We start from the raw sequence: 27,136 nt of genomic DNA on the forward strand, positions 1-27,136 counted from the left end.
CCCCTGGCTTCTGGACTCTTCGACTCAGCTTTTCACAGATCTACTTGGACATCCTGAAGGCATCTTCACACCATCATTGAGGTGGGCCTCCCGGCGCTCCCTCTGCACCGCGTCACCCCAGTCCTCTCCATCTCTGAGAGGTGGTCCACCCTTCTTGTCACCTGAAGTGCTGGCCCTCTCACATCACTCTGACTGCAGATCATGGTGGTTCTTCCAAATCTATCCAGAATCCAGCCACTTCTCACTGGCTTCACGGTCCCACCTCATTCCCAGCCAGCACCTGCTCTCACCTGCTGCCCCTCAGCCTGTCCACCCAGCGGCCAGTTGCTTCTCTGCCCAGAAGCCTCCAGCGGGTCCATCTCAGAGTCAAAGCTGAGGTTGTCTTAACACCCACAGGTGCCCCATATCTGGATGCCTCACCTGCTCCTTAACCCCATGCCCCTCACCCTCCAGCCTGGCCATCTCGAGCCCTTTGCACCTGCAGCACCTCTGATCCAGCTCTCTGTGAGACCCCCCTCCTCACCTTGTGCACGTCTTTACTCAGACGCCTCCTTCTCAGTGAGGCCTGCCATGACCCCCCAGTAGCAGCCCCATTTCCCTCCCTATTTTCCATCGTAGAGAAAGTCAAGTGCGTCATCATAGAGCACACTAGTGTATTTATCTTATGGGCTCCTGTGCCCCCATTAGAACGTAAACTCCATGTGGGAACGACCGTGGCTGGCGCAGTTCACTCTGTAAACGTCTGCTCAATGGCGAGTTATGTTGAAGCGTGGGTGGGGCCTTGGCAGGCGGGAAAGGGAGTAAGGCATTTTGGGAACAAGGGTTTGTTTGAAGGTGGTCTGAAAGAACAGGACTTGTTCTGGAAACTAGTGTTGCCAACAGAAACCAGGAAGCACGTCTCAGCGACTATGTAGGACTCTGGGGACTCGAGGAGTTTGTTCACAGTCTGACTCAAGGCGGCTTGTTTGTATTCCTTAGAAAAGAACAACTTCTGAAAGGCACAGAATCATGAAGTCTACTTAACATTTTTCTTCAATCAAAAAGAAACACGAAGTGTCCAATCCTGTCGGACCAGTTCCTACTATTTCTGTTTGTCACTTTAAAAGATAGTCAATAAAGAAGTTTGGGAGGTTTTTCAATCTGTTCAAAATCCCCTTTTCACTTCACAGGGTATAGTTTGTGAAAATTAATTCTGATCCTTCTTGCTTGGTTGAAACTCTAAGACGACAGAGCATCCCATGATTCAAAACCAGTGCTCTTCTCAAGTTTTATGTGGGTTCATGGTCTCAGGAGCTGGTTTTTCAGAATGTTTTGTTTTGAGCCATTTTACGGTTCCCGTTTGCACAAAGAATCTGTCACTGTAACCGTTGTGGCGCCAGTGTCTCTGGGTGAAGAACATTCCCATCCTTTTTCTTTGCTCAGTGAGCAGAAATAAAGGGTGCAGTGGGACACAGGGGCCTGCAGGAATCGCTGGGTCAGAATGCCAAGCCGTTCGAGGGCCATGCCAGCCAAGTTGGGGTGCAAGTGTGTATGTGACCTCGTGAAGGAGGTCTTCCTCGTATGATCGTGGGGGATGGAGACAGGCTGCTTGAAAGGATGTATAATGAGGCCTTTGAGTGCAGTTATTTGTCTCCTAAACAGAGCACGTGGTGCTCTGGCCCACTGGGATTCTGTGCTTGGTAGAATTCTCTTAGGTACACTTCTTTCTTCCGTGATGCCCGCCCTAGTGCCCATGACCTCACTGCCAGGAGTGGAACTGAGGAGGCCCCTTCATCCCTAGTGGAGTTAAGACTGAGCAATGCTCTGAGCCAGCAGTTACACAACCACCACAGAACTTTCCAGGGCCCCCAGCTTCATCTCCTCATTGAAATTCAGGCAGTGGTTCTCCTCCCCTGGCGTAAATGCAGTTTTGCTGGGCTTTTGTTCGTCTGTGAATAGTTCTTGCTGGAAGCCCACGGCAGGATGACTCAGTAGCGGGGAGCCCCTCACCCAGAGACGGTGCTCCCATCGCAGAAACAACCAGAAGGTAAGCACACAGACGTTAAACCATTAAGTGGGTGCGTATTTTACCATCTCTTGTTTAGTTTCCACCTTGAGCAATTTAACATGCTCTGAGTAACCAGCACGTCCCGGGACTCATAAATGGAGCTGCTAATGGAAGGGAGAGCTGGAATGTACTGGAGGACCTGGATCAACGAGACACTTAAAGCCTCAGATCCCGCCCTGAATCCAGACTCCTCAGGTCACTGAGAGAGTGATTGTACGCACTTGTAGAATTAAGTGCTTATTTTCTTCTTCCAATTTACAGCACTTCTGTATGAACAATATTTCTTTTATTGAAAACAAGTTAAAAACAAGTGTTTATTGAAAACAACTCATTTTAATTAGAGTTTTTTCAGAATGATCAAAAATAAATGATGATTTTATTACAGACAACAAAGGAAAGCAGAGGAGACTGCGGGCTCCAAGCACAGCTGTCGGGTGGGCACTATCAGTGTCTGTCCCTAGCACCATGACGCGGGAGGAACAGTGCAGGGAGGAGCTCAGCTACGACCGGCTGCCCACCCTGGATCGGGGAAGGCCAGACGTGGGAAGCCGCACCCCAGACACCAAGCCCGATGCCCTGCCGCTGTCATCAAGGCTGCCCTCTTGCTTCAGCCACAGAACATGGGTCTTCTCTGCGTTGATGGGGGTGAGTGGCTCCACGCCAGGACCGTGGAGGCTTCGCCCCCCTCCCCCACCCCATCCTCTATGAGGTGTCCCCGGACCTGGGTGTCCTTCCTAGGTGGCATGGGAAAGAGCAGCTCCCGGTTACTCCTGCTTCTGGAGAGCCTTGTGGGCGCCCATGTGCCTATTTTGCTTGTGTTCTCTGAATTATTTTCCTGAATTCACGGGCATCTATTGCACTAGTGCCATGGCCTCCAGGCTGTGGCTGCCCTGTGTCCCACCAGGGTTGGGACAAGCCGGGGCCTGCGCTGACCGTCTGCTGGGTCATGCATCACTCCAGGGCGGCTTCCTGGACCCTCAACTCCTCGGGGTGTCTGGAGTCGGCCTGCAGAGAGGGGAGGAGGGCTGCACTCTCAGGGTGGATGTCTGGCAGAGGAAACAGTGGGACAGGCTCCTGAGGTGGGAGGCGGGGTCTAGTGAGAAGAGCAGGCCGAGAGGCTGGAGGGACGGGGCCAGCAGGGAGCTGGGGCACAGGCATGGGGGGACCAAACATGAGGGGACTTTCCTGGGGTCCTGAATGTGCGTGGTTGCCTGGGGATGGGCCTTTGGACGTCCCCCTCTGCATGTGGGACCCCAGGGCTCCATGTGGTCTGGGCTGAGAACCAGGATCCAGGCTGAGACCTCACCCTTTCTGGAGGCCTGGCCTCCGAGGCCACCCCCGCAGCACCCCCATTGGTCCTGTCTGCCTTCCTCCCCAGCTGTGGCCCTATGCCATGGAGGCTGGAACCTCCGCCCTCCCTCCTGTTCCTGGGGTGGGCGGTCAGCCCCCTCTCCATCCCTGGGCGCTGGAGTCTGTGCCCTGCCCCTAGTAGCCTGCAGCCGCAGCGCCCAATCCTCCCTTAGGTGTGCACTGTGGTCTCTTCTACCCCCAGGCCCTCAGTGCTCCCATCACAGCGGCCCGTGCACAGCACCCTGCCTGGACCCAGGGTCCAAGTGACTTTTGAACATTGACCCACCCCCTCCCCAAGCCTCACCCTCTGCCATAAGTTTCCATCTTTGGGACCTGCCTGAGGCCTGGGCGCCCCTCACTGCCAGGAAGCCCTTGTGCTGCAGCCCCTGACTCAAGCAGTCATTTTCCAGCTGTCCGCTTGCCTTAGCTTTCACAGAGGGAGTAGGAGGGGCTGTTTGCTGAGCTCTGTGCCTGGACCTGGGGATGAGGATCCTGGGGCTCCTGAAATTGCACATGTTGGGGTGAGGGTTTGTCTGGGGAGGGGTGCCATTTCTTGCTTTAAATTTTGACAGAACCCCTTGCTCTCCCCTAAATAAGTGTTGAGGCCCATAATCTGACACTGGGACAAGGGTGGGCCATGGCCATCCTTCAGGGAGGATTCAGGTCTGATGGGATCCAGGTGAGGATGTCGGTATTGTCCAAACAGAGCTTGTTGTGGTCAGAGGGCTGGTTGTTCCACCCTCTGACACAGAGACACAGCTGCGTCGTCCCCTGACTTGTGCTGCTGTTCCACAGAGTTGCCTGCTTGTGACCTCGGGGTTTTCCCTCTACCTGGGAAATGTGTTTCCCTCTGAGATGGATTACTTACGTTGTGCTGCAGGCTCGGTAAGCACTGCCCCTCCTTCAGGACCGAGTTCACTGTCGAGCATTTGAACTTTTTGCTTTTCCCATTGCTGCTGCTTGCTCCTCATTCAGAATCTCTTTGTATCACTTTAGCTTCAAAGAGGATTCATTACTTTTGACAACAATTGATGAAGCAAGTCTGAGTCTTACCCCACAGACTCCTGGGCCAGAAACAGCACTTTGATCCCTACCGCCAGCTGCAGGCCATTCTGTGAGCTGGGAGGGAACCCGCCCCTGTGGTTTGGGGACTGCACTCCTCACCTTCTGGACTCATAGAGTGCTAAGGCCTTGGTCCTCCCGGGAGAGACCACCAGTGACCAGCCAGGCTGAGTGCAGGGTGCCCCTGGGGTCTCATGGGGCCTCTTGCCCACCTGCTCTCTGGCTCCAGCCTCCCTGCCTGGTGCCCCCACCCCGACATTGCTGGCCTGTGCTCCCTTAGAACAAAATTCCTTCACAGAACTTGACCCACTCCCTGCCCTTCTTTCCGGAAACTTCTAGGTGGCCCTTTGTCCTCACCACTGGAGCAGCCCTCATTGGGGGATCACAGTGGCCTCTGACCCAGCTGGCTCCAGGGAAACACCGACCTAGGCTGGATATCCCAGCAAAATCCTTGGCAGAGCTCTTCACCCTCAGGTGACGGGCTGGGGAGATAAGACACGTGTCCTACCAGCTTCCCATCGGCCCTCGTGGCAAAGACCCTGGGACTCCCTCCAACCACTGCCCTGCATCCTGCAGGCTCTGCCCCCCAGCTCATGCTGCTCCCGCTGCAAGCAGGATCTGCAGGGGTCCCATTGCCTGCAGGAGCAACGTGGGCATGCCCGTTGAGGCCTGAGCCAGCCCCACTCCGTCCACCTCACCCCAACCCTGACCCCCATGCTGGCTCTCTGCCTCATCCCTGCTCCTGGGGGTTGCAATGGGGGGCCTCTGACAAGAACCCCCAGGGGCTCTTGACCCCTGAACATTTCCACTTTCTTCACACATAGATGCTTTTCCCTGTTGGGGTCATTCTCAAGCTAAGACAAACCCTGGTCTCGTGGGATAGGAAGTGACATTCTGGCTTCCAAATGCATCAGCTAGAATAGTTTTCATTATTGAATGTCTTTTTCATCTCATCAAACATTAAAACTTTTTCCAAAGTAGATTGTTTTGAAAGACCTGGAGACCTTTCAACGTCCAGCAAAACCCCTGCATTCACTGGACAGGCAGCACCTGTTTTGCTGACTTGTCTTGGTCCTTCTGGAAGATTAAGCATTACAGTGTGTTATTTTCAGGGTACAGTTGTGACCAGTGGGGACACTCAGGTGATGGACCATCGGCTCACTGAGCTCTGGTTTCTTTTCAGTGCATTCCGTCTGCAATTGTGAGCTTTGCTGTTTCGAGGAAAACCATCAACGTGGTGAGTCCAGCTTTCTGTCCCATCTCTGTAGACGTGGGGGCAGCAGCATGGCTCACAGGCTGTGGAAGAAACCCTGATGGAAGGATGCAGAGGGCCGGTGGGTGGGCGGGGAGGCAGGCTCAGGCCCCCTGCGGGGCTGACGGGCACATGTGTGCATGTGTGCGTGTTTACGTGTGCACACACACACGTGCATGGATGGGAGGCGCTTCCACCATCCACAGCAGCTCTGTGCTCCCCACTGTGGAGCCTCCTGTGCCCTCCCTCCCTCTGTCCCCATGAGGGGCGGGAGGCCTGAGCTGGTAGGGCACCCCCTAGCTAATTCTTATATGTCACAATCTCTAAGATTTTTTAATTAGTGACCTGGAATTTGGTTTAATGTTAGCTTTATTTTTTTAGTTATGTGAAGGAGAATAAAACCCCTCCTGTCTTATCTTCCAGATTCCCAACTTTCAGATATTATTTGTTTCCACGTTTGCTGTCACCACGACGTGTTTAATCTGGTTTGGATGCAAACTTGTCCTGAACCCATCAGCAATAGACGTGAGTCAGTGCAACGTGAGGCGGGTCCCACATGCTCCCTTGTTGTCTCCTGGATGTGTTTTCCTGCTGACGCAGGTGCCAGGCGCTGGTCTGCTGAGGCTCTGCCCGCTGTGTGGACATGTGGTCTGCATCAGCGAGCACCGTCTGTTGGGTTGGAATGTGCAGTCGTTACAGTAAATGTGTATTATGGCTCTGGAGTTTGGAAAATTTTGAGAATTATATTTATGCCTCTGAAGAAAAGAATTGTCTTTAACTCTTTCATTGATTGCAGTGGACAGCTTTGTTGGTAATATTTTTAACATCTCTTTCACAACAGTTCTTAAAAAGTCAGCAGTAACATAACGTATTTCATCAAATCTGTGATGCCGTTGATCGTAAGCACACCTGCCTTATGTAGCACTAAGAAAAACGGAAGAGGCTTGTCGTCTAAATCGAGATGCCAAAAGAGAAGAAACTCACAGAGAAACCTCAAAACAATCTCCTGCTTCATGTAAGGTGTTGAACACACTTTCTCTAAGATCAGGAAAAGGTTGAGGTGGCCCTGAGGAAGTCTTAGGCAGGCTTACAAGGCACGAACAGTGAGCAGACACACACAGATCTGAAAGGAACAGCAGCCCACCACTGTCTGCAGAAGGGATGGTTTCTACTCACTTGACGCTAGAATTTCTAAGCACATGTAGCAGGGTTGCTGGATGTGAACATTAATGTAGAACAGTTGTTTGTGCCAGCAAGAGCAAGTTTTGAAAATGTAATTTAAATCGAGATATGATTTTATGGAAATAAATATATAAAGTCCCTGGGAATAAATGTAATGCAAGGTCTGCAAGGCTGTTTTATAGAAAGTCATGAAGCCTCACTGAGAATGACGCTCAGGAAATCCTGCCCAGTGGAGGTGGGAGCACCTCTCCAATGAGTCCAGAGTAGATGGGCCTGTGGGCAGGATCAGCAGGTTTAGGGAGTGACCAAGGAAGGGCCAGGGCAGGGATCCCCTTGAAGAACAGATTGGGGGACTCACCCCCTACCACCAGGAGTTATACAGCCATCCCAGTAGGCTGGGCAGCTGCCTCTGGCCCAGGTTAGCCCGAGCATTGGTACAGACTCAGGAGAAAGCTTGCATGGGTGATCAGGAAGTGTGGGTCCCAGCAGCACTCCTTATCATAGCAAAAACCCCAAACCAAAGCAGATCACCCAACATCCATTCCGTAGGACGGTGCCCCCAGCATACACAGAATGGATGAGTAAATTGTGAAAGATTGTGACACTGTGTGCTGCACAGCTTTCTACCAAAGGGTCGCCTGTAGGCCAGCGGCGTGGCCTCCGCTGCAGCTTGTACCTGAGTCTCTACCCCACCCAGGCCTCTGCACCAGAATCCGTGGTCACCCAGATCCTCATGTGGCTCCTGCCATGTGGAAGTGAGCCATGCTGCATGAAAGTGCTGTTTCCTGCGTTGAGGGTGCGCGGCCCTGACTCCTGAACCCTGTGGAGGAAACTCAGGCCCATTACGTTGGGACCACCGGCGTCAAGAACAGTGTCTTGTCTGAGGACACACACACAACATGATGTGCAAGCCGTACTCAGGAAAGGCCGTGTGAGCGGGTGGGAGACGGACTCCACCCTACCTCTCCTCCTCGCCCGGCCTGGGATCCAGTCCTCCGAGGCCTCTCGGGCAGCCGTCCCGCGTCAGCAGTGCCGTGTTCTGACTTCCCAGACGGTGTTGGTGGTAGAGCTTCTCCGTCTTCTCCTTTTCCTCTGTGCTTGAGGATCTGCCATCCTGCTGAGTCTGTGCCACTGCCACCGCTAACACAGCTCGGGGCCCACGGTGGACACCGCCGTCTCCCCAGTGTCCTTGAGGGATGGAGGCAGACCAGGTGGCTCCCACGTTCCACTCCCACAAACAGTGCAATACAGACATGTTTCCTTGGGACGTGTTTCATGAATCCTCCTCAGATTCAGTTTAACAGAGAACACGGCTCAGTCCACACCCTCACTACCAGCTCACAGCTTCTCCGGCCCGCAGCCTTCCCTGCATCTGGCACCATCAACTTCCTACCGTTTTCCGGTCAGATGACATGGCAGTGGCTACTTGTTCTTTTAGTTCCCCTTCTCTAATCACTGGCACTTCTAAGCACCTCTTCTGCGCTTTCCTTCCTGGGCTTCCTTCCCTGCCGCCTTCCATCAGTCCAGGTCCCCTGGTCCTATGTAAACCGGGCTGTCTCTTGCTGGTTGAGTTGCAGGACTCACTGCTGCTTGTTGGTTTATCTGGGACGAGGCAACACTGCACGGTGGGGCGGTGGTGTGTAGTGAGCCTTGATGGCTCGTGGGGGCACCTGCTCTGCTTCACCCTCCTTCTTCAAGGTTGGCCTCTCTTACTTCAAGCATATTTTAGGATGAGTTTATTGAGCACCTCAAAAAATGCAGCTGGAATTTCATTATGATTATTTTAAGTTTTATGGATTAATTTGTGAGAATGGACATCTTTCTTATGTTAAGTCGTCCCCTCTGAGAACTCAGACTGTCCCTCCATTCCTTTCTCAGAGCACCAGTGTTTGGTGTGTTCTTGGCTGAGTCATCCCCAGGTAATTTACAGATTTCATTGCTAGTATGAATGGTGTCTTATTTTTCAAATTCTATTTTCAGATTGATTATTGCTGGTGCAGAGAGAGGCTATTGATTTAAATTTTTCCTTTATTTTGACATATTTTAAAGTTGAAAAGAGTTTGCACGAATAGTACGCAGAGTTCCTGTGTACCCTCATCCCCGGTGGCAGTGTCTTACATAGTCAGAGTCATCGTCAAAACAGGAAATCAACCCTGGGGCTACCTATCAACTCGGGGAAAGCCCTTATTCAAATGTGTCAATTTTTAAAAATAGATTTCTATAAGTCGATTTTGTGTCTGGAAACTTTGCTGAACTCTCTTATTCTAATAGTTTTTCTGTGGGTTATATTAGTTTTTCTATGTAGGTGACCACGTCGTCTGCAAATAATGCATTATTTGCAGCATTCCCCTCTCAGTCTTTGCCTCTGACTTCTTTTTCTTTCTTTATAGCTTTGGCCAGGATCTCCAGCAAATGTGGCAAACAGTGGTGTTAGTGAGAAGCTCTGTCTTACTCACGATTTATATGGATTGGATCTAAAGAGCTCCCATTACGTTACTGTGTAACTTTCACCAAGTTAAAATGTTCTCTTCAAGACCTGCTTTGCTATGAGTTTTTCATTTTAAAAATATAAAGATGTGTTGAACTTTAATAGTTATTTGTTTTTGCATATATTGAGATTATCTTTCCTCATTTAGCTTGTTAAATTGATAGATTTTTCTGATGTTGAATCTTTCTGTCCTGGGATAAACCTTACCTGGTCACAGTGGTATTATTTCAATGTTCTGATGGGCTGGCTAGCTGGTATTGTGTTTACGATTCTGCACCAGGGTTCCTGACTGAATTGGACCTGTGTTTCCTCATCTGGTTTTGGAATCAAGGTTATATTGGCCTCATGAAATGAACTAGGTAGCTCTTTTCTGTTTTTAGGAACAACCTGATGTGATAAGAATGCACTGTTTCTTGAAAGTTTTTAACGGGTCAGTCTCACCTGTAAAATCATCTCCATCTGGGGCTGGTGGTGAGGGGAGATAGTCATTATTAGTCTTAAAGTTTTCTGTTTCTTCTTGCAAGTTTTGGCTTTTACACACACACACGTTTTTTTTTTTTTGCTGAGGAAGATTTGCCCCGAGCTAACATCTGTGCTAGTCTTCCTCTACTTTGTATATGGGATGCCACCACAGCATGGCTGATGATTGAAGAGGTCTGTGCCTGGGATCTGAATCTGCAAACCTGGGCTTCTGAAGCGGAGTGCACAGAACTTCAACCACTTGGTCACAGGGCTGGCCCCTGGCTTTTATATTTTTATCAAAATCATGTCCATAGCATCTGGGTATTCAAAATTATTATCATATAGTTGTTCATAATATTGCTTACTATTTTTAATTCATGCCATATAGTTATTTCTCCTCTTCATTCTAAAATTTAATTTTATCTTCACTGTGTCTGTCTTATCTGTTTTCAAAGGACCAGCTTTTGCTTTAACCTCCTTCAGTTTTTGGGTTGTCATTCTCCATTTTATTGGTGTCTGTTATTTTCTTCGTCCTTGTGTCTTTGGGGTCGCCTTTTGGTCACTGTGTGACTTCATGAGTTGGAGGCCCAGTTTCTTGACCTCAGCCGCCCATGTCCTGATAGGCGTCTGGCTACATAGTTCCCTCTTGGCGCTGGGTTAGTGTGTCCCAGATCTGACACGTTTTCATTGGGTTTGAAGATTTCCCCTTGCCCCTCCACAACCCCTTCCCACCCACTGCCTCCTGTGTATGTCTGGAGGTGGCTGTGTGGGCTGGTCCACTGGGCGCCTCACCCTCTGGCCTCTGTGGGAGATACGGGCTGAACATTTGAGAGAGGTTGGGGCATTGGTTCCGCTGGCTCTGAGCCCTGTGGGGTGTGGTTGGACAGGGGCTACTCCTCCACCGAGGCCATAGCCCTGCTCCCAGGCCTCCCGCAGCTGCCGGAGTGGGCTCCGTGACTACTCCCTCCCCACTCTGGCCACAGTGGACGCTGCGTCCCTTGTCGGTGTCCCTTCACCCCTACCAGACTTTTGTAAGTCACCCTCTCATTGCACTTTCTCCAGTCCCTCCTCTCGGATGTCCACCTGCTTCTTGCCAAGACCCTGATGACACAGACATGTGGGATTATTTCTAAAAGTCATCCATTTATTATTGATTTCTAATATTATGTTACAGGCAGAATGCACAATCTATAATGTACTGATTGTTTGGAATTTGCCGAGGTTTGTTTTGTAGCCTAATGGATGGTCAATTTTTGTTAATGTTCCACAAATGTAATAAAAGAATGAACATTTTCTGTTTTATTTTGCATATAGGGTTCTGTAGATCAAGCTTATTAATTACATTTGTTTTTAAATGTAGATATTATTATTCAGGTTTAGTGAGGCCAACAGAGCAGGAGATGACTGCCATTGAAAAGATAGTTTGTGACTCACAGTTACCAAGAGGGGGATACCATGGTGGGAGGCGGTGAGGGGGGCACACGAGGAAGCACCAGGCCGGCCAGGGGGCAGAGGGGAGGGGCACGTGGGCAGGAGCCTTTACTGGCGTTTCCACAGGAAGGAACCTGCAAGGCAGGGTGAGCAGGCTTAGGACTGGCTCCTCTGATGGTTTCAGGACTCAGGGCAGAGGGCTTTCCTTACCTGTTGGGTACCTGACCCCAGGTGCTGAGGACTGGGACGGGGCCCTGGTGCAGAAGCCCCACAGAGGAGGGGTGGGCTGGGCTCTGGACTGGCTGGTTGTGTATCAAACAGTTAGATGGACTTTTTTAGTGTATAGCTCTATGACTGTTGACATAGGTACAGGCTCACTTAACTGCCAACACATCGGGATGTGGAAGAGTTCCATCACCCCACACCTCCGGTGTCTTCAGTTTTGGGCAGTTACACATAGAGCTCCTAGAAATGTGCACAGATTTTGGTGTGAATCTCTTTAGAGTAGATACCCAGGGAGGGCAAACCACCAAGGAAGGTTTAGATCAGAGGCAGCAGATGGCAGCCCCAAAGGCCAAATGCAGCCCTCGAGCTAAGATTGGTTCAAACAAACAGAAAAAAGACACACGTGAGCCAGGGTGGTGTGTGGCCCACACGCCTGGCATCTGGCCTAGGACAGAGATGTTGCCTAGAGCTTTGAAAAGGCGTGTGAGCCTGTCACTGGGCTTTTCCACGTTTACGGGATAAAGGTGGAGAATGCGATTTCACAGACATGTGTGCTCTCCTTTGGCAGATAAATTTCAATCTGATTCTGCTCCTTCTGCTGGAGCTTCTGATGGCGGCCACAGTGATCATCTCTGCACGGTCCAGCGAGGCGCAGTGGAAGCAGAAGGTAGGTCTAGCTCTGTGCAGCACAGCCAAAACAGCAGATGTCGCAGTGCTGAGTGGCTCACGCCCCCGACAGCAGGGCAGGCGCCCAGGACACTCACCCGTCCGGGTGGGTTGGGCTGCAGCAGGCCGTCCAGGCAGCCCCAGCTCTGCGGTCTCACAGAGGCTGAGATGAAGATGCACCACCACCTGCTCCAAGGTGTGATTCTTATCAAGTAACCCCTCCGCCCCCAGCAGAATCACACGGAGAGACCAAGTCTGCTAAAAATACCACCTAGTAAACTGGGATTGCGGCATTAAACATATTTTTATATGCAGGGAAAATGTCCGTGTTTGAACTTCTGCTCTTAAGCCTGAAGATCACCAGCAACTTCCAGATGCTCATATTTCAGAGCATCACCTGACAACAGCCGGAACACAGCCAACCTGTGCCTGGGAGCTGGGCGGTGCACATGCCCCACCCCAGCAGCATATTTGAAGTCACTGTGTCACTGTGTTGCTCATGACTTCTTTTTTTAGGGTTCCATCTCTGACAGCACCAGCATTTTGTATGAAGTGACATTTCCTGCTCGGGTTCTGAAATCCTATTCAGTAAGAAAATCTTTCCTTTTCTTTCTCCTTATTTTGTTTTATTTGGGGGAGGTATGTGGTATATATGGTATGGGTGTACATGGTAACACACTCTGTCCATACTGACACCTGCTGTCCCCAAGGAATTCTTCAGCGCATCCCCTTTTGCTCTCAAAAGTATCCTGGTTTGAAGGATAAATTATTTGGGCACATTCTCTTGTTAACTCTTTTTTAATTCTTTTACACCTTTTCCAATTTTTTTAAAGTGTACTTATTCTGTTACTGAAAGATCTGTGGAAAGCCTCTCTGAGTGTGAGATTTCTCTTTGCAGATTTTTGGAGCCTCTGTTTTTAGTTACACACAAGTTTAGAATTGTTTCCCAGTGAATCTCTTTCTCTTTTTTTCATCACATAGCAATTCTCTATCTTTAATAATAGTTTTTGCCATAAAATCTATATTGATTGGTTTAATTTAAGTACATTAGTTATCTTTTGGTCAATATTTGCCTGATGTACCTTTCTCCCTCTTACTTTCAGCTTTTCTTGCCCTTACATTTTGGTGTGTTTCTATAAACATCCTACAATTCTATTTCACTTTTTATCTCATCCATCATTCTGTCTGTGGCCTTTTGACTGATCACTGATTCCTGATGTGTTTGTGTTTATTTTTGCCGTCATTCGTTTCTATTTTCTATGTGTTTTCATGCCCTTCGTGCCTTCCTTTGAATTGGTGGAAGCTTCCTTCCTTTACCTGCTAATTTTGAGTCAGAGATTATGCATTTGTCGATATTCTCTCCGAGGTTATCCGCAACGTTTCAGCATGAGCCCCTGGGACGCACCCTGCACCCTCCCTCCTGCCTGCAGCGTTCACTGACACCTGCGTGATGGGGATGCTGGGAAGCCTGTCCCACTTCCCCTGGGTGATGTGGCTCCGCGGTCTGCCCCTCCAGGTCATTGAGGTGATTGCTGGCATCTCCGCCGTCCTGGGAGGGGTCATCGCCCTGAACGTGGATGACACTTTGTCGGGCCCGCACCTCTCAGTGACCTTCTTTTGGATCTTAGTGGCCGTGAGTACATCCTGGGTGGCCCTTGTCGTTGTGGCTGGTCAGGCTTCGTGGTTACCAGCTGCAGCCCCAGGCTACTCTCATTAAGCCAGTCTTCACTGGTCTTTAAGCTCAGTTTTGGTGGATTTTGGGCAAGAAAGCAGCTAGGAGAGAAGAGAGTGGCAGAGTGAGCGCCTGCAGGCAGGATCCTTGCTGGCCCCTTGAGGAGGAATTGGTAATCGAGGATTAAACGAGTCAGTGGGTTAACTGCTATATATTAACTGCTATTGTTATTTTATATTTTTTGTATTATTTTTTCCTAAAAAATACTTATTTTTATTACTTTATGTAATTTTATAATATATGATATTTATATTGTTTTATAATATAATATATTTTATGAAATGTGATATGTTTATATTATTTTCCTTTAAAAGCTACTATAGTAAATGCTTAGCACAGAATCAAGGTCAGGTGAGTGCTTAGTACACAGTTGCTGTTTTACTTATGGTCTTTTCATCATTTTATAAGTGATACTAAATTTATGGTTAATTACTTACATAATTTAATGTTTAACGTGTGACTGAAAAGCAGCCTGTGAAACGCTCGGCCCCCGACAGCAGCCTGGTGCCTCCCGTTCAGGTCCGTAGCCTCCACTGGTGGGGCCCCTTATGTGTGCGTGGAATAGTTCAGATAGACCCCTGCACACCCGAATTTTCGCAGGTCACATGACACACCGAGAAACCACAGTCTACCTGTGCTTGTGCTTCTGGACGTCGTCACCATACAGCTACTTAGCAGTATCACTGTGTCACGTGGTGACGCCCACAGAGGGGCCTGGTTCATCCACACTGTGTCCAGCTGTGTGGGGTTTGCATTTTTCTCCTGTCACCTTGTACAAGTGAACGGGCATCCTTGGCTCTGTTCGCGTGCTCCTCTACCTGAAGCTGCCTCAAGGGCATGGCCTCAGCTCTCACCACTTGCCTTTTAACTGCACATTCAGCCATGGGGAGACCAAGGGACTGATTCTGGGCTGGAGCAGCCCAGGGTGGACGCTGGGACTGGACTCCTGCTGCGTCCTGGGATACAGAGCCGCGTCCTGGATGCCCATGTTGGAACTCACTGAGCCCCTGACCGGATGGCTCGAGGGGCTCCTGAGGACAGCAGCCCAGGGAGAGAGCCAGGCAGGGTGGGGCATGCGGTGGAGCACTCACCTGGTCAGGGCAGCTGCCAGTGCACACTGGGGTGTACAGAGCCGTCCTCTGTGCCTGCCCAAGCGTGACTGAGAGAGGAGGCGGCGCATCTACACGTCCCACCTTGGAGGTAACATGGAAGCACCTGGAATGGCATTCCTCGTTGTTGAGGATGGAGACCAAATGCTACCTGCAGGTTCTTAACGAAAGATACTCGTCCCGCAGCATGCTCCTGTTAACATGCTCAGTGACCTCGGTGTTTCCTGTATGTCTGTGCAACCTTCTTCCCCAGATCCATCCTCCTCCCAGGCCCCTCCATCCCTCCCGGCCAGCCTCGGCCTCTTGCTCTCCCTCGCTCCCCACCCAATACCCTACCAACCAGGTGCTACCCTGTCGTCCTGGCCCTCCCTAAATCCACCCGCCACTCCCACAGCTGGGAGGAGGGGAAAGGATGCGGGGTGGGCCAGTCACTGCAGAGCCCCCCTAACCCAGTGGTCAGTCAGCGTGGTGGGTGGGGGTACCTCCCAGTATCCTGGGAGGCACGTGTCTGCTGAGTCTGACCACGAGGAAACACCAGACTAAGCCACACTGAGGCCAGTCTGCAGTGGCTGGTGCTCTCCAGAAACGTGAGGGTCAGCAGCTGCCTCCCGACCAGAAATCAGCAAACACGACAACGAAACACAGAGTGTCACAGCTGATGGGATCCTGAGCTGAGAACAGGACTTGGTTATGACCAGGACATTACTGCACAAGTGGGAGGACACAGATTCCACGTCGGATAATGCTGTTGAATCTGCATTAACTTTCCCCACGTGGGACTGAATTGAGATGGCAGAGGAGCGTGCCCTCATCTCCACACACATGGTGTTTAGGGCGGCTCCCACTGTCCGAGAACGGATGTGGTAAAATGCCCACAACCAGCGACTGGCTCTGGCAGCGTCTTTTCAGAGTTGAGATGAGTTGCAGTCGAGGAACACAGTGTACAAACCTCAGAGAAGCACCCTGCCTTCCATCACCTGTCTGGCCGGCCCTGATGCCCTGCAGGCAGCCCCACTCTGTTGGGAGGAGCATGGCTCCCATCGACCCAGAAGAGCACACGTGTGAAATTTGACTCTTGAACTGTCACCTCTGAAGTATTTCTTTTTTCTTTTCTCTCAGTGTTTTCCAAGCGCCATTGCGAGCCATGTGACAGCGGAGTGTCCCAGCAAGTGTCTGGTAAATGAAGCCCCATCCCCATCCCACCCACTGAGTGGTGCCAGGGCCTGGCTTGTCCCTTCCATGGCTGCTGTGTGATGAGGCGCCCACCGTGGTGGCAGCCACGGGAACCGGGCTGCAGGGCTGCCGGGCTGGGCAAGGCAGTTGGAGTGTCCAGGGATGGGGGCAGGCCTGGGGAAGCCTCGCGACTGTTCCCAGGGCTGGACAGTCTGTGGAAACAACCGGAAATGAGCATGCTTGGCGTGGAAGTTGGGAGAAACTCCTGTGACTCAGCAAAGAGGGGAGGAGGAGCCCAGGCTCTAGCTTCGTCTTGCGTCTTGTCAGGTGGCCGGCTGTTTGACAGTGGCCGCCACTCAACCTGGCCGGAATGCCCTGCAGTGTGAGCGTCCATGCTCCTGTGAAGTGTGGCCTGGACACTGGCTGTGTGGCCTCTGAGACAATCTGGGCCTCACTCCATGATGTGAGAAGAGTCTTAGAAGGCTAAAACAACGGGTTTTTGGGCAGCGGGAGGAGGCCATCAATTCCTAAGTGTTATTTTTTTCAACATGGAGTGGAGAATTTTGCATAAATTGGGAAAACCCACATGACACAGCAGCATGCTTTGAATTAATGGGCAAACCGAGCTCTGTGCTGAACCCAGGCACATGCACTCACAGGCGCACATCAGGTAGCTGACCAGCGGTCCCTGTCCCCGCGGCAGCTCCCAGACCTGTGGGGACGCCACAGCGCGCTCTTGTCTGCTCTCCGTCAGGTGGAGGTGCTGATTGCCATCTGCAGCCTCACGTCCCCGCTGCTGTTCACGGCCTCTGGATACCTGTCGTTCAGCGTGATGAGGATCCTGGAGATCTTTAGAGACTACCCACCGGCCATCAAGGTGTGTGCTCTCCTGCTTTCTTTTAAAGCTCTACAGACATGGGGCTGCTGTGCTCGTGTGATGTGGCGCTCGTGTGAGAAGAGGCCAGGGCTGGCTTTGCAGACAGCCTGCCTGCGTGGAGCTGGTTCTGTGTGGAGCACGAGGCTTTTCTCTGTGGACAGCCAGGTGTCTGTACCCCACTCTCTGACACCCATTTATCTCGCTGGCTGGCGAGGCCAGCTCTGCCCCAGCCCTGTTCCACTTGGGCTGTGTCTGTCTTTGTAGCTTTGGGCCATCCTGCCCCGTCTCACTGTGGCCCTGAGCTCAGCCAGACACCCCTTCTTCACACTGACCCTGAGTTCTCTTGCCCTCTCTTCTTTCGGTCACGTTTTAGGATCTGTCATTTGTCAAGTTTCATGAGACCCTATCGGAATTTCCATTGAAAATCCATAGGTTTATGGGTCAGTTTGGGGAGAATCGAGAGCCTTTCTGGGCGCATGCACCTTTAACCAGGACGGTCTTTCAGTGACACTTCATCTTCTCTCACACACTCAGGCACAAGTGGCTGGTTTATTTCTTAGATTCCTTGCATTTTTTCCAGTATAGGTGGTATTTCCCCTAAATATTTATCATGAGACATTTCAAACAGAGAAGTTGATGGGGCTGGCCCCATGGCCGAGTGGTTAAGTTCACGTGCTTGCTCTTCTTTGGTGGCCCAAGGTTTCACAGGTTCGGATCCCGGGCGCAGGCCTGGCACCGCTCATCAGGCCACGCTGAGGCGGCGTCCCACGTAGCACAGCCAGAGGCACTCACAACTAGAATATACAACTATGTGTTGGGGGGCTTTGGGGAGAAGAAGAAGAAAGAAAGAAAGAAAAGAAAGATTGGTGACAGATGTTAGCTCAGGTGCCAATCTTAAAAAAAATAAAAGAAGTTAAAAGAATAGTGCAGTAAACCTGAGGTTCTCCAGTGGTGAGGGCGTTGCTTCTACAGGTGTGTGTTTACACTCACAGGTGGGCAGAGTGCACACACACGTCATTTTCAGAAGCATCTGAAAATGAGTGGCAAGTGTTTGACCACATGAGCCTTCACCCTCAAATACCTTGGCATTTCTAAGAGTAAAGAGAGTCTCCCACACACCCGTAATCCCACTGTCACACCTAAGATGGCTAAAATTATCCCGTGGTATCTCATCCAGTTTCCAGGGATCATCCCAAGAAGATGCTTGTGGGCTGAAGTTTTCGGAGCAGGAGGCGGCTGGGGCCACACTTGCCCTCTGGCCTCTTCCAATCAGGACAGTCCCCACCTTTCCCCGTGACTCTGCCTTTTTGGAGTCCAGGCCAGTTGTCTGGGCGATGGTCCCACCTGTGGCTCTGTTTCCTGTGGCGTCCTCAGGAGTGAGTTCAGGAGCACGTGGTGTTATGGCCTATGGTTCTGCGGCTGCTGCAGAGTGCCCCAGAAAGGTGCACTCGCGTTCCCTCTCGCAGTGGGGTCGGCCTGGGCACCATGCAGATGTTCCAGCACCTGTCACCTGTGGCCTAGCACTGACGGCTAGTCCTTGCCTGAGTCGTTTTTATGTTGAGGAGTGAAATGAAGTGATCCAGGGCTCACTCCTGCTCCTATGTGAGCTGGCCCGCTCATGTGACAACAGCACTCCTTTTCCTCAGCGCCCCACAGGGACTCACAGGTCGTCATGATTTGCTGAAGCCGTTGTCCTCTGATGCTTAAGTTGACACGGGCGTGGCCGGAGGGATCACTTTGCATCCCTGTGCCCCCTGTGCAACCCGGTCAGCCTCTCCATGCAGACACTGGAGACGGCCCTGGCTCACTGCGTTGTGCCCCACCTCAGCCACACCCCGGCCCTTTGGAGGGACGACATGTGGAAATCCAGATCTGGGGGCTCATGTGTTCATTCCTTCTGCAGTGTCATGGCTTCTAAGCCCTTTCAGTGGAAGAACAGAGAAATATATATATATATATATATATATTCAAAAACCTGAATTTATATTGGTATTTCCAATTCAAATGTCACATTTTATGTTTTTTTCTTAACTTCCATTATTTTATATCTGCATCCTTTTTTCTTACTCCAAAAATCTTGTTTCCTGATGATATTGAATATAGTTACTACTTTACCATACAAGACACACAGAATTTTCACAGTTACGAGACCAGTATCACTACCAGGGGCACACCTGCCGAGTGAGGTGGCAGCTCCCTATCCCACTGAGGAGGCTGGTCCCTCGCTATGTGGACAGTCCCCTCTGTGTGTGCCTGTGCTGTTGATTTGATACACAGTCAAGTTTAATGGTTTTGGTTTGCTTTCAGTTGCAGGGTTTGATGCTTTTTTGCTTTTTAATAGCATTTTTGAGTGTATAAAACTTTCACATGGTTCAAAAGTCAAACTGTTGCCCTCCATTCTCAGAGGAGTGTGGCCCATCACTGGCTCCCTGCTCCTCTTGCAGGTGCCGGCTTATTTTCATTTTCCTTCCTTCTTACAGAGCAGCCCCCACACTCTAAACACCTCTCTGCATCTTGCTTTTTCTTTCTTTTTTTAGACTTACTAATCTGTCCTGGTGTTTCCCCAGGACCCAGAGGCGTCAGAGCTGTGTCCTTTAATCACGAATGCACACTCCAACGTGGCCCAGCCCGCCCGACCAGTCCCTGGTGATGGAGACAGGGTTACTCCCAGCCATCTGCTGTCAGGAATGACGACTCTTGGTTTCGAGTCTGTGTGGTGCATCTTTAGGACAGTTAGCTAGGAGAGGGGTTGCTGGGTCCCAGGGTAGATGCTTCTAGGGTTTGTTAGATCTCAACAAATCCCCCTTGCGGGGGTCCCATTTCCTTGTTTTTCTTGGCCCCACACAGGGTTGTCACACTGAGTTTTGTAACACGGGTGCATCTGTACTGTGCATCTCTTTGAATGTGAGTGGTGGTGACAAGCGCCTAGTATGATGGTGTTTGGGTGTCTTCTCCAGGAAATCCTGTGAGTGTCTTTTCCCCATTTTCTGGTAGGCTTTGAGAACTCTGCTAACATTAGGGAGACCAGTCCTCTTAACAAAAATGCAAATAATGGCCTCAGCTTGGCAGTTGTTCATTCTGCTTGTTGTGATTTTTGTCATGTGGAAGTTTTTTTTGTTTTTATGTAGTTAAATTTATCAGTATTCTCCTTTGTTGCTTCTGGGTTTAAGTTGTAATTAGAAAGGCTAGTACTTGCGTTTCCAGCTGGAGTTTATCCTGGAGCTCAGCATAGAGAATGAACCCAACTTCATCTTTTCTCAGATGGCTCTTCAGTGGTTCAAACACCCTTTATTAGAAAGCCCCTGTTTTCCTCAGTCGTTCCAGGCGCCGCCTTCGCCGCGTGCTCAGCCTGTCTGGCTGTGGGCCTGCTCCTGCCCTCAGCCTTCCCCGCCGTCAGCGGGTCGTGCACGTGTGACGTGCGTCGGATTGTGGCGCGTCCACGACAGGCTTCACCACCCGGCGGTCGGTGCCCACACTCACGCTCTGCTCGGCAGGGGTGGGCACCTGGCCTTTGTTCCTTGTTTGCTTTTCGGTGTTAATTCGAGAATCCACTTGCCTGGCTCCAGAAAGCCCAACATTGCAGTTTTTTATTATTGGACTCGCCATTAACTTTATACATTAACTCGAGGAGAGCTGTTATTGTTTCTTTTTTGTAGCGGTGATACTGTATGGGTGTTGGGTTCTTTTTTGTGTTACCATTCAGTTGCTTTGTATTTTGGAGGCTGGGACGGCCACCTGCGTGGCGCGGGGCAGAGTGCGCGTGGGGTGTGCGTGGGGCTGGGCGGGTGCGTGTGGGGAGGGGAGTGGGGCGGGGTGGGGTGCGCCTGGGGAGAGGCAGGGGGTGGGGTGGGGTGCACGTGGGGAGGGGAGTGAGGCGGGGCGGGGTGCGTGTGGGGTGGGGTGCACATGAAGCGTGGCATGGGGCGGGGCGGGGTGCGCGTGGGAGGGCGCGGTGTTTTGCCGGCGTCTCTGTGGCTGCTGGGGCTTCCTCTGTGGTCAGTGAGGAGCGGGCGCGTCTCTGGCCAGCAGGAGTCTGCGGCGCCCCCCTCCCCCCCCGCCCCCGTCGCTCGCTCTGGTCTAGGGCGCTCCTCAGACCCGCTCCTCTCCAGCAACCTCCAGCCTGAGCTGAGGCTTATCCATTGATGGTGCCTGTGTCCTGGGGCCCCGGCATGGGGTCAGTCTCCTTCCTCCGGCTCAGGGCCCACCAGAGCAGACTGCCAATCTCGAGAGCATGTTTCCTGCTTATACATAACCGGTCGCTTCTGTCCCATACGGACACCCTTGGTGTGGCCACCAGTGTTTTTCCTGGCTCCCTCGTTGACCCGAGGCTGTTGGGGGTGTGGAAGACTTGACCGTGAGCAGCCAGCAGTATCCGCAGGGCTTGGCCGCCTGCGGGTCGTTTTTGTGCCTATCTGTGAAACCCGGGACAAGAGAACTTATAGCAGAATTGACGTCCTCATTCTCGTTCGCTGACCGAGTGATGGCTACTCGGTTGTGAAATGATAGGACACAGCTGGGCTGGAAGGGCCCGAGAGTGAATGTACCTGAAACTGTTAGACATAGACTCACTCAAGGGCTCGAATTCCACTCTTTGGAAGCGGGATGTCCACAGGCCACGGGCACAGAGAAGCTTTTGCATTGTTTCCTTGGTTGGAGTGGGGCCTGGGGCAGCCGAGAGCCAGGATGGGGGGTCAGGGCACTGCGCTGATGCAGCTTGTTTTCGTTGCCAGCAATCCTACGACGTGCTCTTGCTGCTTCTGATGCTGGAGCTGCTGCTACAGGCAAGCCTCAACACAGGCACCGTCCTCCAATGCGTGAGCTTCAAGGTGGGCGCGTCCTGGGACGCCACGCAGCCTGGCCAGCAGGAGTGCCCGTCGGGAGAGGTGAGTGGTCTTGGAGAGGGCAACCTCCCTGTCCGGGGGGCGGCGGCCACCAGGGCCCCATGCAAAATGACAACCTACCATTGCTGACTTCTTTCAAGACCGTGTGTCACTTTGTATTTTTTGAAACACTCCAGAAAAATCTTGAAGAAGTAAAACATACAATACCTTTTTTAAAGCTAGCTAGGGAAACACAAATTCATTTCTGAAAAAATATTAAGGCCTGAATGCTTTTAGTTTTACTCTTAAAAATGTTGAAGAAAACTTTGCAAAGGTTTGAACAGGTCACAGAGGGTCCTTTTCTGGGCCCTCTTGGGGACACGGCTCTGCTGGGAACAGGTCTCCCATCCAGCTGCCTACAGATGTGGCATTAATGACCTCTGGCAGCAGGCTCTGGAAGGAGTTGCACCAGCCCCTCTGCCAGGCTCCAGGCTACTTGGATGGTACTCTCCCCAGGCCCTGCCTCTCATCCCCCCACAACTGAAAGCCTGGGGGGTCAGCGTTGCCATCAGGTACACGGTGCCCTGTGCCCGGGAGGCTGCTGCAGGGCCCTCCAGGGCCACTGGGGTGGACGGGATGCTCCTCCCATCCCTGATGGCCTCATGTCCTGCTCCCCTGGGTTCTGCACAACACCGGCTGGCATCCTGGAACACACCTGGCGCTGCTGGCCTCTGGGCCTTCGTACTCGCCGGGCCACTGCCTGGGCTGATCCCCGCTCTTCCTAGGGGTGTGCTCCTGCCACCAACCCTTCCTCAGTGACCTGGATGTTCCCCATCCTTCCCAGCACTGTTCCTTCGTCACACTTCTCAGACATTGTCATTTTCATCCAGCTGTGGTCAGTCTCCTGTGGGGGTGGCTTTGTCCCCAGCCCTATGTGAGATGGACCTGGTTCTGTGTGGGGACACCAAGATGCAGAGTCAGGTGAATGAGTCCTCCCACCAGGTTCCAGAACTGCCACTTCCAGGGGCTCAGGGCCGGGCCCAACAGCTGCCTTAGTGTCCTCCTTCCCTAGGGGTCAGGCCCTTGGCTGCTACCTTCACACCTTCTGGGCCGGGTCAGACCCCTTCTCGGTAGGGTATCCGTCCCCTGCCCCCAGGAAGAGCTTGGAGGTCCTCACCCTGCCCCTCCCCCCCGCCCATTTATTCTCACATTGTGGAGTGTATCATTCCCACAGTCAGTGAGTATTTACTTATTGAGTACCTGCTGGATGCAGACACTTGCTCTGCCACTGCTGGGATGCAGCCCTGCCCACGGGGAACTGGCAGGAGGAGCAGGTGGGGATTCCACTGAGGTCCTCCTCGACTGAGGCAAGTGCCCACCCATGGCAGCCCCCACCCCAGCCCAGCCTCCATTCCTGTGGAGGATGGCAGAGACAAAGTGTGGACGTGGGCAGAGGCACCCGCACCTGTGAGAGAGTGGAGGCGCAGAGGCCTCCATCTCCCTCTCTCTTTCCTCCCCCAGGTCCCTTCTTTCATGGCTGAGAAAAGCTCTCAAATTGATAGAGCTTTCCTCCCTACCCTCCTGCACATGGCTGGCCGCGGAGAAATAACGCTTTGCCTGTCTTGGTCACAGGTGTCCAGAAGCCCCCTGAAGGAGTTTGACAAGGAGAAAGCCTGGAGAGCTGTCGTGGTGCAAATGGCCCAGTGACGCGGGAGGGGAGCCTGAGTGTGGGCCGGCCTGGCCCCAGCACCCTGAGTTGCAGACTGGTGTCCCCAGGCCCCTCCTTTCCAACTCGCCCTTCCCCTTGTGAGGGTGGGCCGGGCTTCAGGTGGTTTTCACTTGTTATTAGTTTAATTTTGAAATAGGCAAATGTTGACCATTTGTGCTTATTGGATGGTGAGTTCAGTGCTCCCAACGTGGCCCGACCACAGGGGCAGTGGCTCCGGCCCCCAGGTGGGAAGGGGCTCAGGGTGGAGCTGGACCATCCAGGCGCTGCTGTTCAGGGAGACTTGGATCTCTGGGTTTCCATTTTGTGGCCGGCTGCCCTGCCCACTTTGGTGAGCACATATTGTATCCAGCCAGTAGACACTCTGTGCTCAGCCCTGTGTGGATGCACCCATTTTGGTGTTTCTCTTCCGAGAGGTGCTCAGATGGAGGAGCCAAGCCTACTGGGCACTGTCTCCTTGACCAGCAGCCCCACCCCCTGCACAGGGCTCTGCCTACATGAATCCATGGTCCCAGCCTGCCCTCCCTTCTTACTCAAGCCGAGTTATTCAGGAAGGACCCCATCTGCTCAGTGGCACTGGTCTGTGTCCGCATGTCCTGCATGGCGTGTGGAGACCCAGCTCAGCAGCTGCTCAGTCTGCACATGTCCCTGGGTCCCCAGCTCCTGAGCCCGTTGTCAACACCCACGCGTAGATGGACCCCTGTCTGCTGTGACAGTGCAGTGTTCTTTGGGTGGGGCTGTGTCTAAGGCTTTGAAAACCAGCTGGACCATTTCTCAGTGTCTCGATGGCCTTGGGGACCTGGGCAAGGCTGGGCCCTCTCTCCTGCCGTGGTGGCTCTGCTCCCACTCCCAGTACTTGGCTAGAGTGCAGGAATCCTCACAGGCGTCCCGGGGCCTTTTCCAGTCCTCTGTCTCCTAACAAGTAGGTACCTGATCCTTACTCACCGGAGATCTATCCCAGACTAGGCGTCCCCTCTGTCTGCCCCTGCCCCCTGCCAGACAGCAGGGACGGTTTGGGTGTGAGAATAACATTTGTTTTGGTTAAAATAATAGCCAAGAATTAGTTTGTGTGCCATCTTCCTGTCCCTGAGTTCACCTGGAATCTTCTAGAAGAACTGTTAGCTGAAAAGGGCTAGTAACTCCAGGAGTCGGGCGCCCTTGTGAGAGCGCAGTGTCCACGGCTGTAGGAGTTGCTTTCGGGCAGCACTTTCATCGCAGGGGTTGTTTTTTTCCTTCTGTAGCAGGAGGTGAGCAGCACCGTGCTGGGAGACACTAACTTTGCTCTTTACTAAGTTGAGGGACATTCATGCAGCCTTGGGCTGGCCGTCTAGACCTGGTGAGGGGATTCGAGGAGCCTCCCTGGTTTCTCACTTTTGAGCAGGAGTGACTGGCTCCAGGGTATCCTCACAGCACTTGTGACAAGTGGGTCATCATTTTCAGTCAGACAGCAGGAGCGCAGGTGAGACACTTGAACGGCGGGTACTCTGACGTTGCTCTGTGAGGGGCCAGATCAGCCCCTCTGCTGTCCTCGGCAGCTGCAGAAAGCAAGGACAGCGTGAGGGGCTGGGCTGCAAATGCCTTCGCCATGTCCCCAGCAATGTGCACGCAGGAGGCGGCTCTCCTGCAGACCCCACAGCAGCAGGGCCACGTCCCTTCCCGTGGCTCCCAGCAGGTGGCAGCTGCTCCGGGGCCTGCGATGGGAGCCCCAGGGGCAGCGCGGGCAACGCTGCATCTTCTTGGGGTCCGGAAAGCCTGAGTCTTAGAGCCAGAATTAGGTGCCCAGGGCTTAATACTGGCTCGCACTTTCTTATGTTAGAGAGAGCTTGAAAACTCCAGACAAATGGCATTTAAAAAACTTATAATTCTGTCTCTGTCAGTTGACATTTTTGTTTGACACAGTTTAACGCTCCGTGAACAATAAATGCTAACATGTAAACGTGGCCGAGGCCTGTTTAATTGTGTCTCAGGTGTCTCCTTGCCTGGGTTCTGAAGAAGCTATGAGGGAGAGCACAGGAGGCCGGGTGGAGGAGAGGGCCACCTTTTAATTTATTTACGATTTATGTATGCCCTGAGGCCAGCCTGGAGGTGGCATCTGGTGAGAGCCAGTGGCTTTCCTTGGGTGAACACGGGAAGGGGGCACAAGGGACCCATCCCCACCCAGGAGAACCGCCCACCCGCAGAGTCTCCACGGCTGCTTCAAAGTGGGAGCAGAACCACACTTTTGGGCTATCTTGGGAAGTTAAATGCAAAATAGAGATGACATCTAGGTTTCAGAAAGTGACTCATGAGCTGGGTGGGTCTTCCCTCCACAAAGATGCCGGTTGAGAGGCGGCGACCAAGAAAGAAACCGAGTGCAGGAGGAGTCGGGGGCAGCTGGGGGGCGGGGTACCTGGGTGCGCTTGGGACACCCTGGCGGTGGCGCGGGCCCCATGAGTGACCCTGGAGACGCGAGGCCGCCCCGAGTCGCTCCACGGGACAGGGAGCTGCCCCGGCCGCCCGGACAGCCCGCAGGCCTCGGCCCCGCATCCCCCCGCGCAGACTGTGCGCGCCGTCTCCGACCCGAGGCCGGCGCGGGATGGGGGCGCTGGGGGGAGGCCCGGGGTGGGGGTAAAGAGGCGGGCGGGGAGGGTGGCGGGCGGAGCCTGCTCGGCGGCCGGGCTGGTCACTGGGGGCCGGTTGTGACCCTCGGGTCTTTATGACTTGGGGGCTCCGAATACCGGGCGGGTCTGTGTAATCTCGACAGCCGGGCGCGGGGCGGGACTGCGGTTCCACGGGCGGGGCCGGGGCGGCCACTGCTCTCCGCGGACACCATGGCCCGCGCGGTCCTACGCCCCGGCCCCCGCCCCGAACCCGGCCCCAGCCCCAGCCAGAGCGCTACCGACTGCGGCCCGTCGCAGCCCGCACCCCGCGCGCAACGCCGCCGCCGCCGGAGCCGCGCCCGCCGCCCCCAGCCGCCCGCGCGCCCGCGCAGCCCCACGCCCCGCGCCGGCCGCTTGCGCCCCCAGCGGCCCCGGCCCGTTGCTCCGGGCAACCGCGGGACGCAGGGCGGCGCGGCGAGGGGCAGGGGCGCAGCGCGCGCCTCGGGGCCGGTCCCGGGTGAGCACGGGTCGCACCTCCCCTCGGAACCGGCCTCTGCTCCCTGCGCATCCCAGACGGGACCCCGCCCCGCCCCGCCCGCCGCGGGATTCTAGTCCACCCCCTTCGGAACTCCAGACCTTCACCCAACGCCAGACCTGCCCACTCCTCCACCCCTCCACCCCTGACCCGCCCTCCCACTCCCCTTGGGGCTCCAGGCTTGCCCACCTCCTTTCTGTCCTTGGAACCCGAGATCTCCTCCTTTTTGGAACTCCAGACCTGCCCCCCAATCCCAGACCTGACTCCCCAATCCCAGGCCTCCCGCCTACCCCAGACTTTCCACCCGCTCTCCCCCAACCCCAGACCTGCCCCACTCCCCTCCCACCCTAGACCTGCCCCCCATTCCAGATCTGCCCCGACCCCAGACCTGCCCTGACCTGGCTTCAGAACCCGGACGCA

At 53.2% G+C, this 27,136-nt stretch overlaps 1 protein-coding gene across 2 annotated transcripts; it reads left to right on the forward strand.

The window, feature by feature from the left end:
• The first annotated feature begins 1,560 nt into the window (after positions 1-1,560).
• MLC1 (modulator of VRAC current 1) lies at positions 1,561-25,557 on the forward strand. Of its 2 annotated transcripts, none has more exons than XM_044777403.2 (12): positions 1,561-2,026; positions 2,433-2,692; positions 4,193-4,282; positions 5,643-5,696; positions 6,135-6,236; positions 12,068-12,166; positions 12,682-12,753; positions 13,682-13,798; positions 16,126-16,182; positions 16,934-17,056; positions 21,787-21,939; positions 23,509-25,557. In XM_044777403.2, exons 2-12 carry the CDS (start codon positions 2,513-2,515, stop codon positions 23,581-23,583), a joined length of 1,122 nt encoding a protein of 373 aa, XP_044633338.1. In that variant the 5' UTR covers positions 1,561-2,026; positions 2,433-2,512; the 3' UTR covers positions 23,584-25,557. The 2 variants fall into 2 exon arrangements, with proteins under 2 accessions (XP_044633338.1, XP_044633323.1); XM_044777388.2 differs by lacking the exon at positions 1,561-2,026 and adding an exon at positions 2,033-2,242 and having other exon boundaries at positions 23,509-25,556.
• Positions 25,558-27,136: the final 1,579 nt, after the last annotated feature.

The sequence above is a fragment of the Equus asinus genome, chromosome 4 (assembly GCF_041296235.1).
Source record: "Equus asinus isolate D_3611 breed Donkey chromosome 4, EquAss-T2T_v2, whole genome shotgun sequence".
NCBI classification, from domain to species: Eukaryota; Metazoa; Chordata; class Mammalia; order Perissodactyla; family Equidae; genus Equus; species Equus asinus.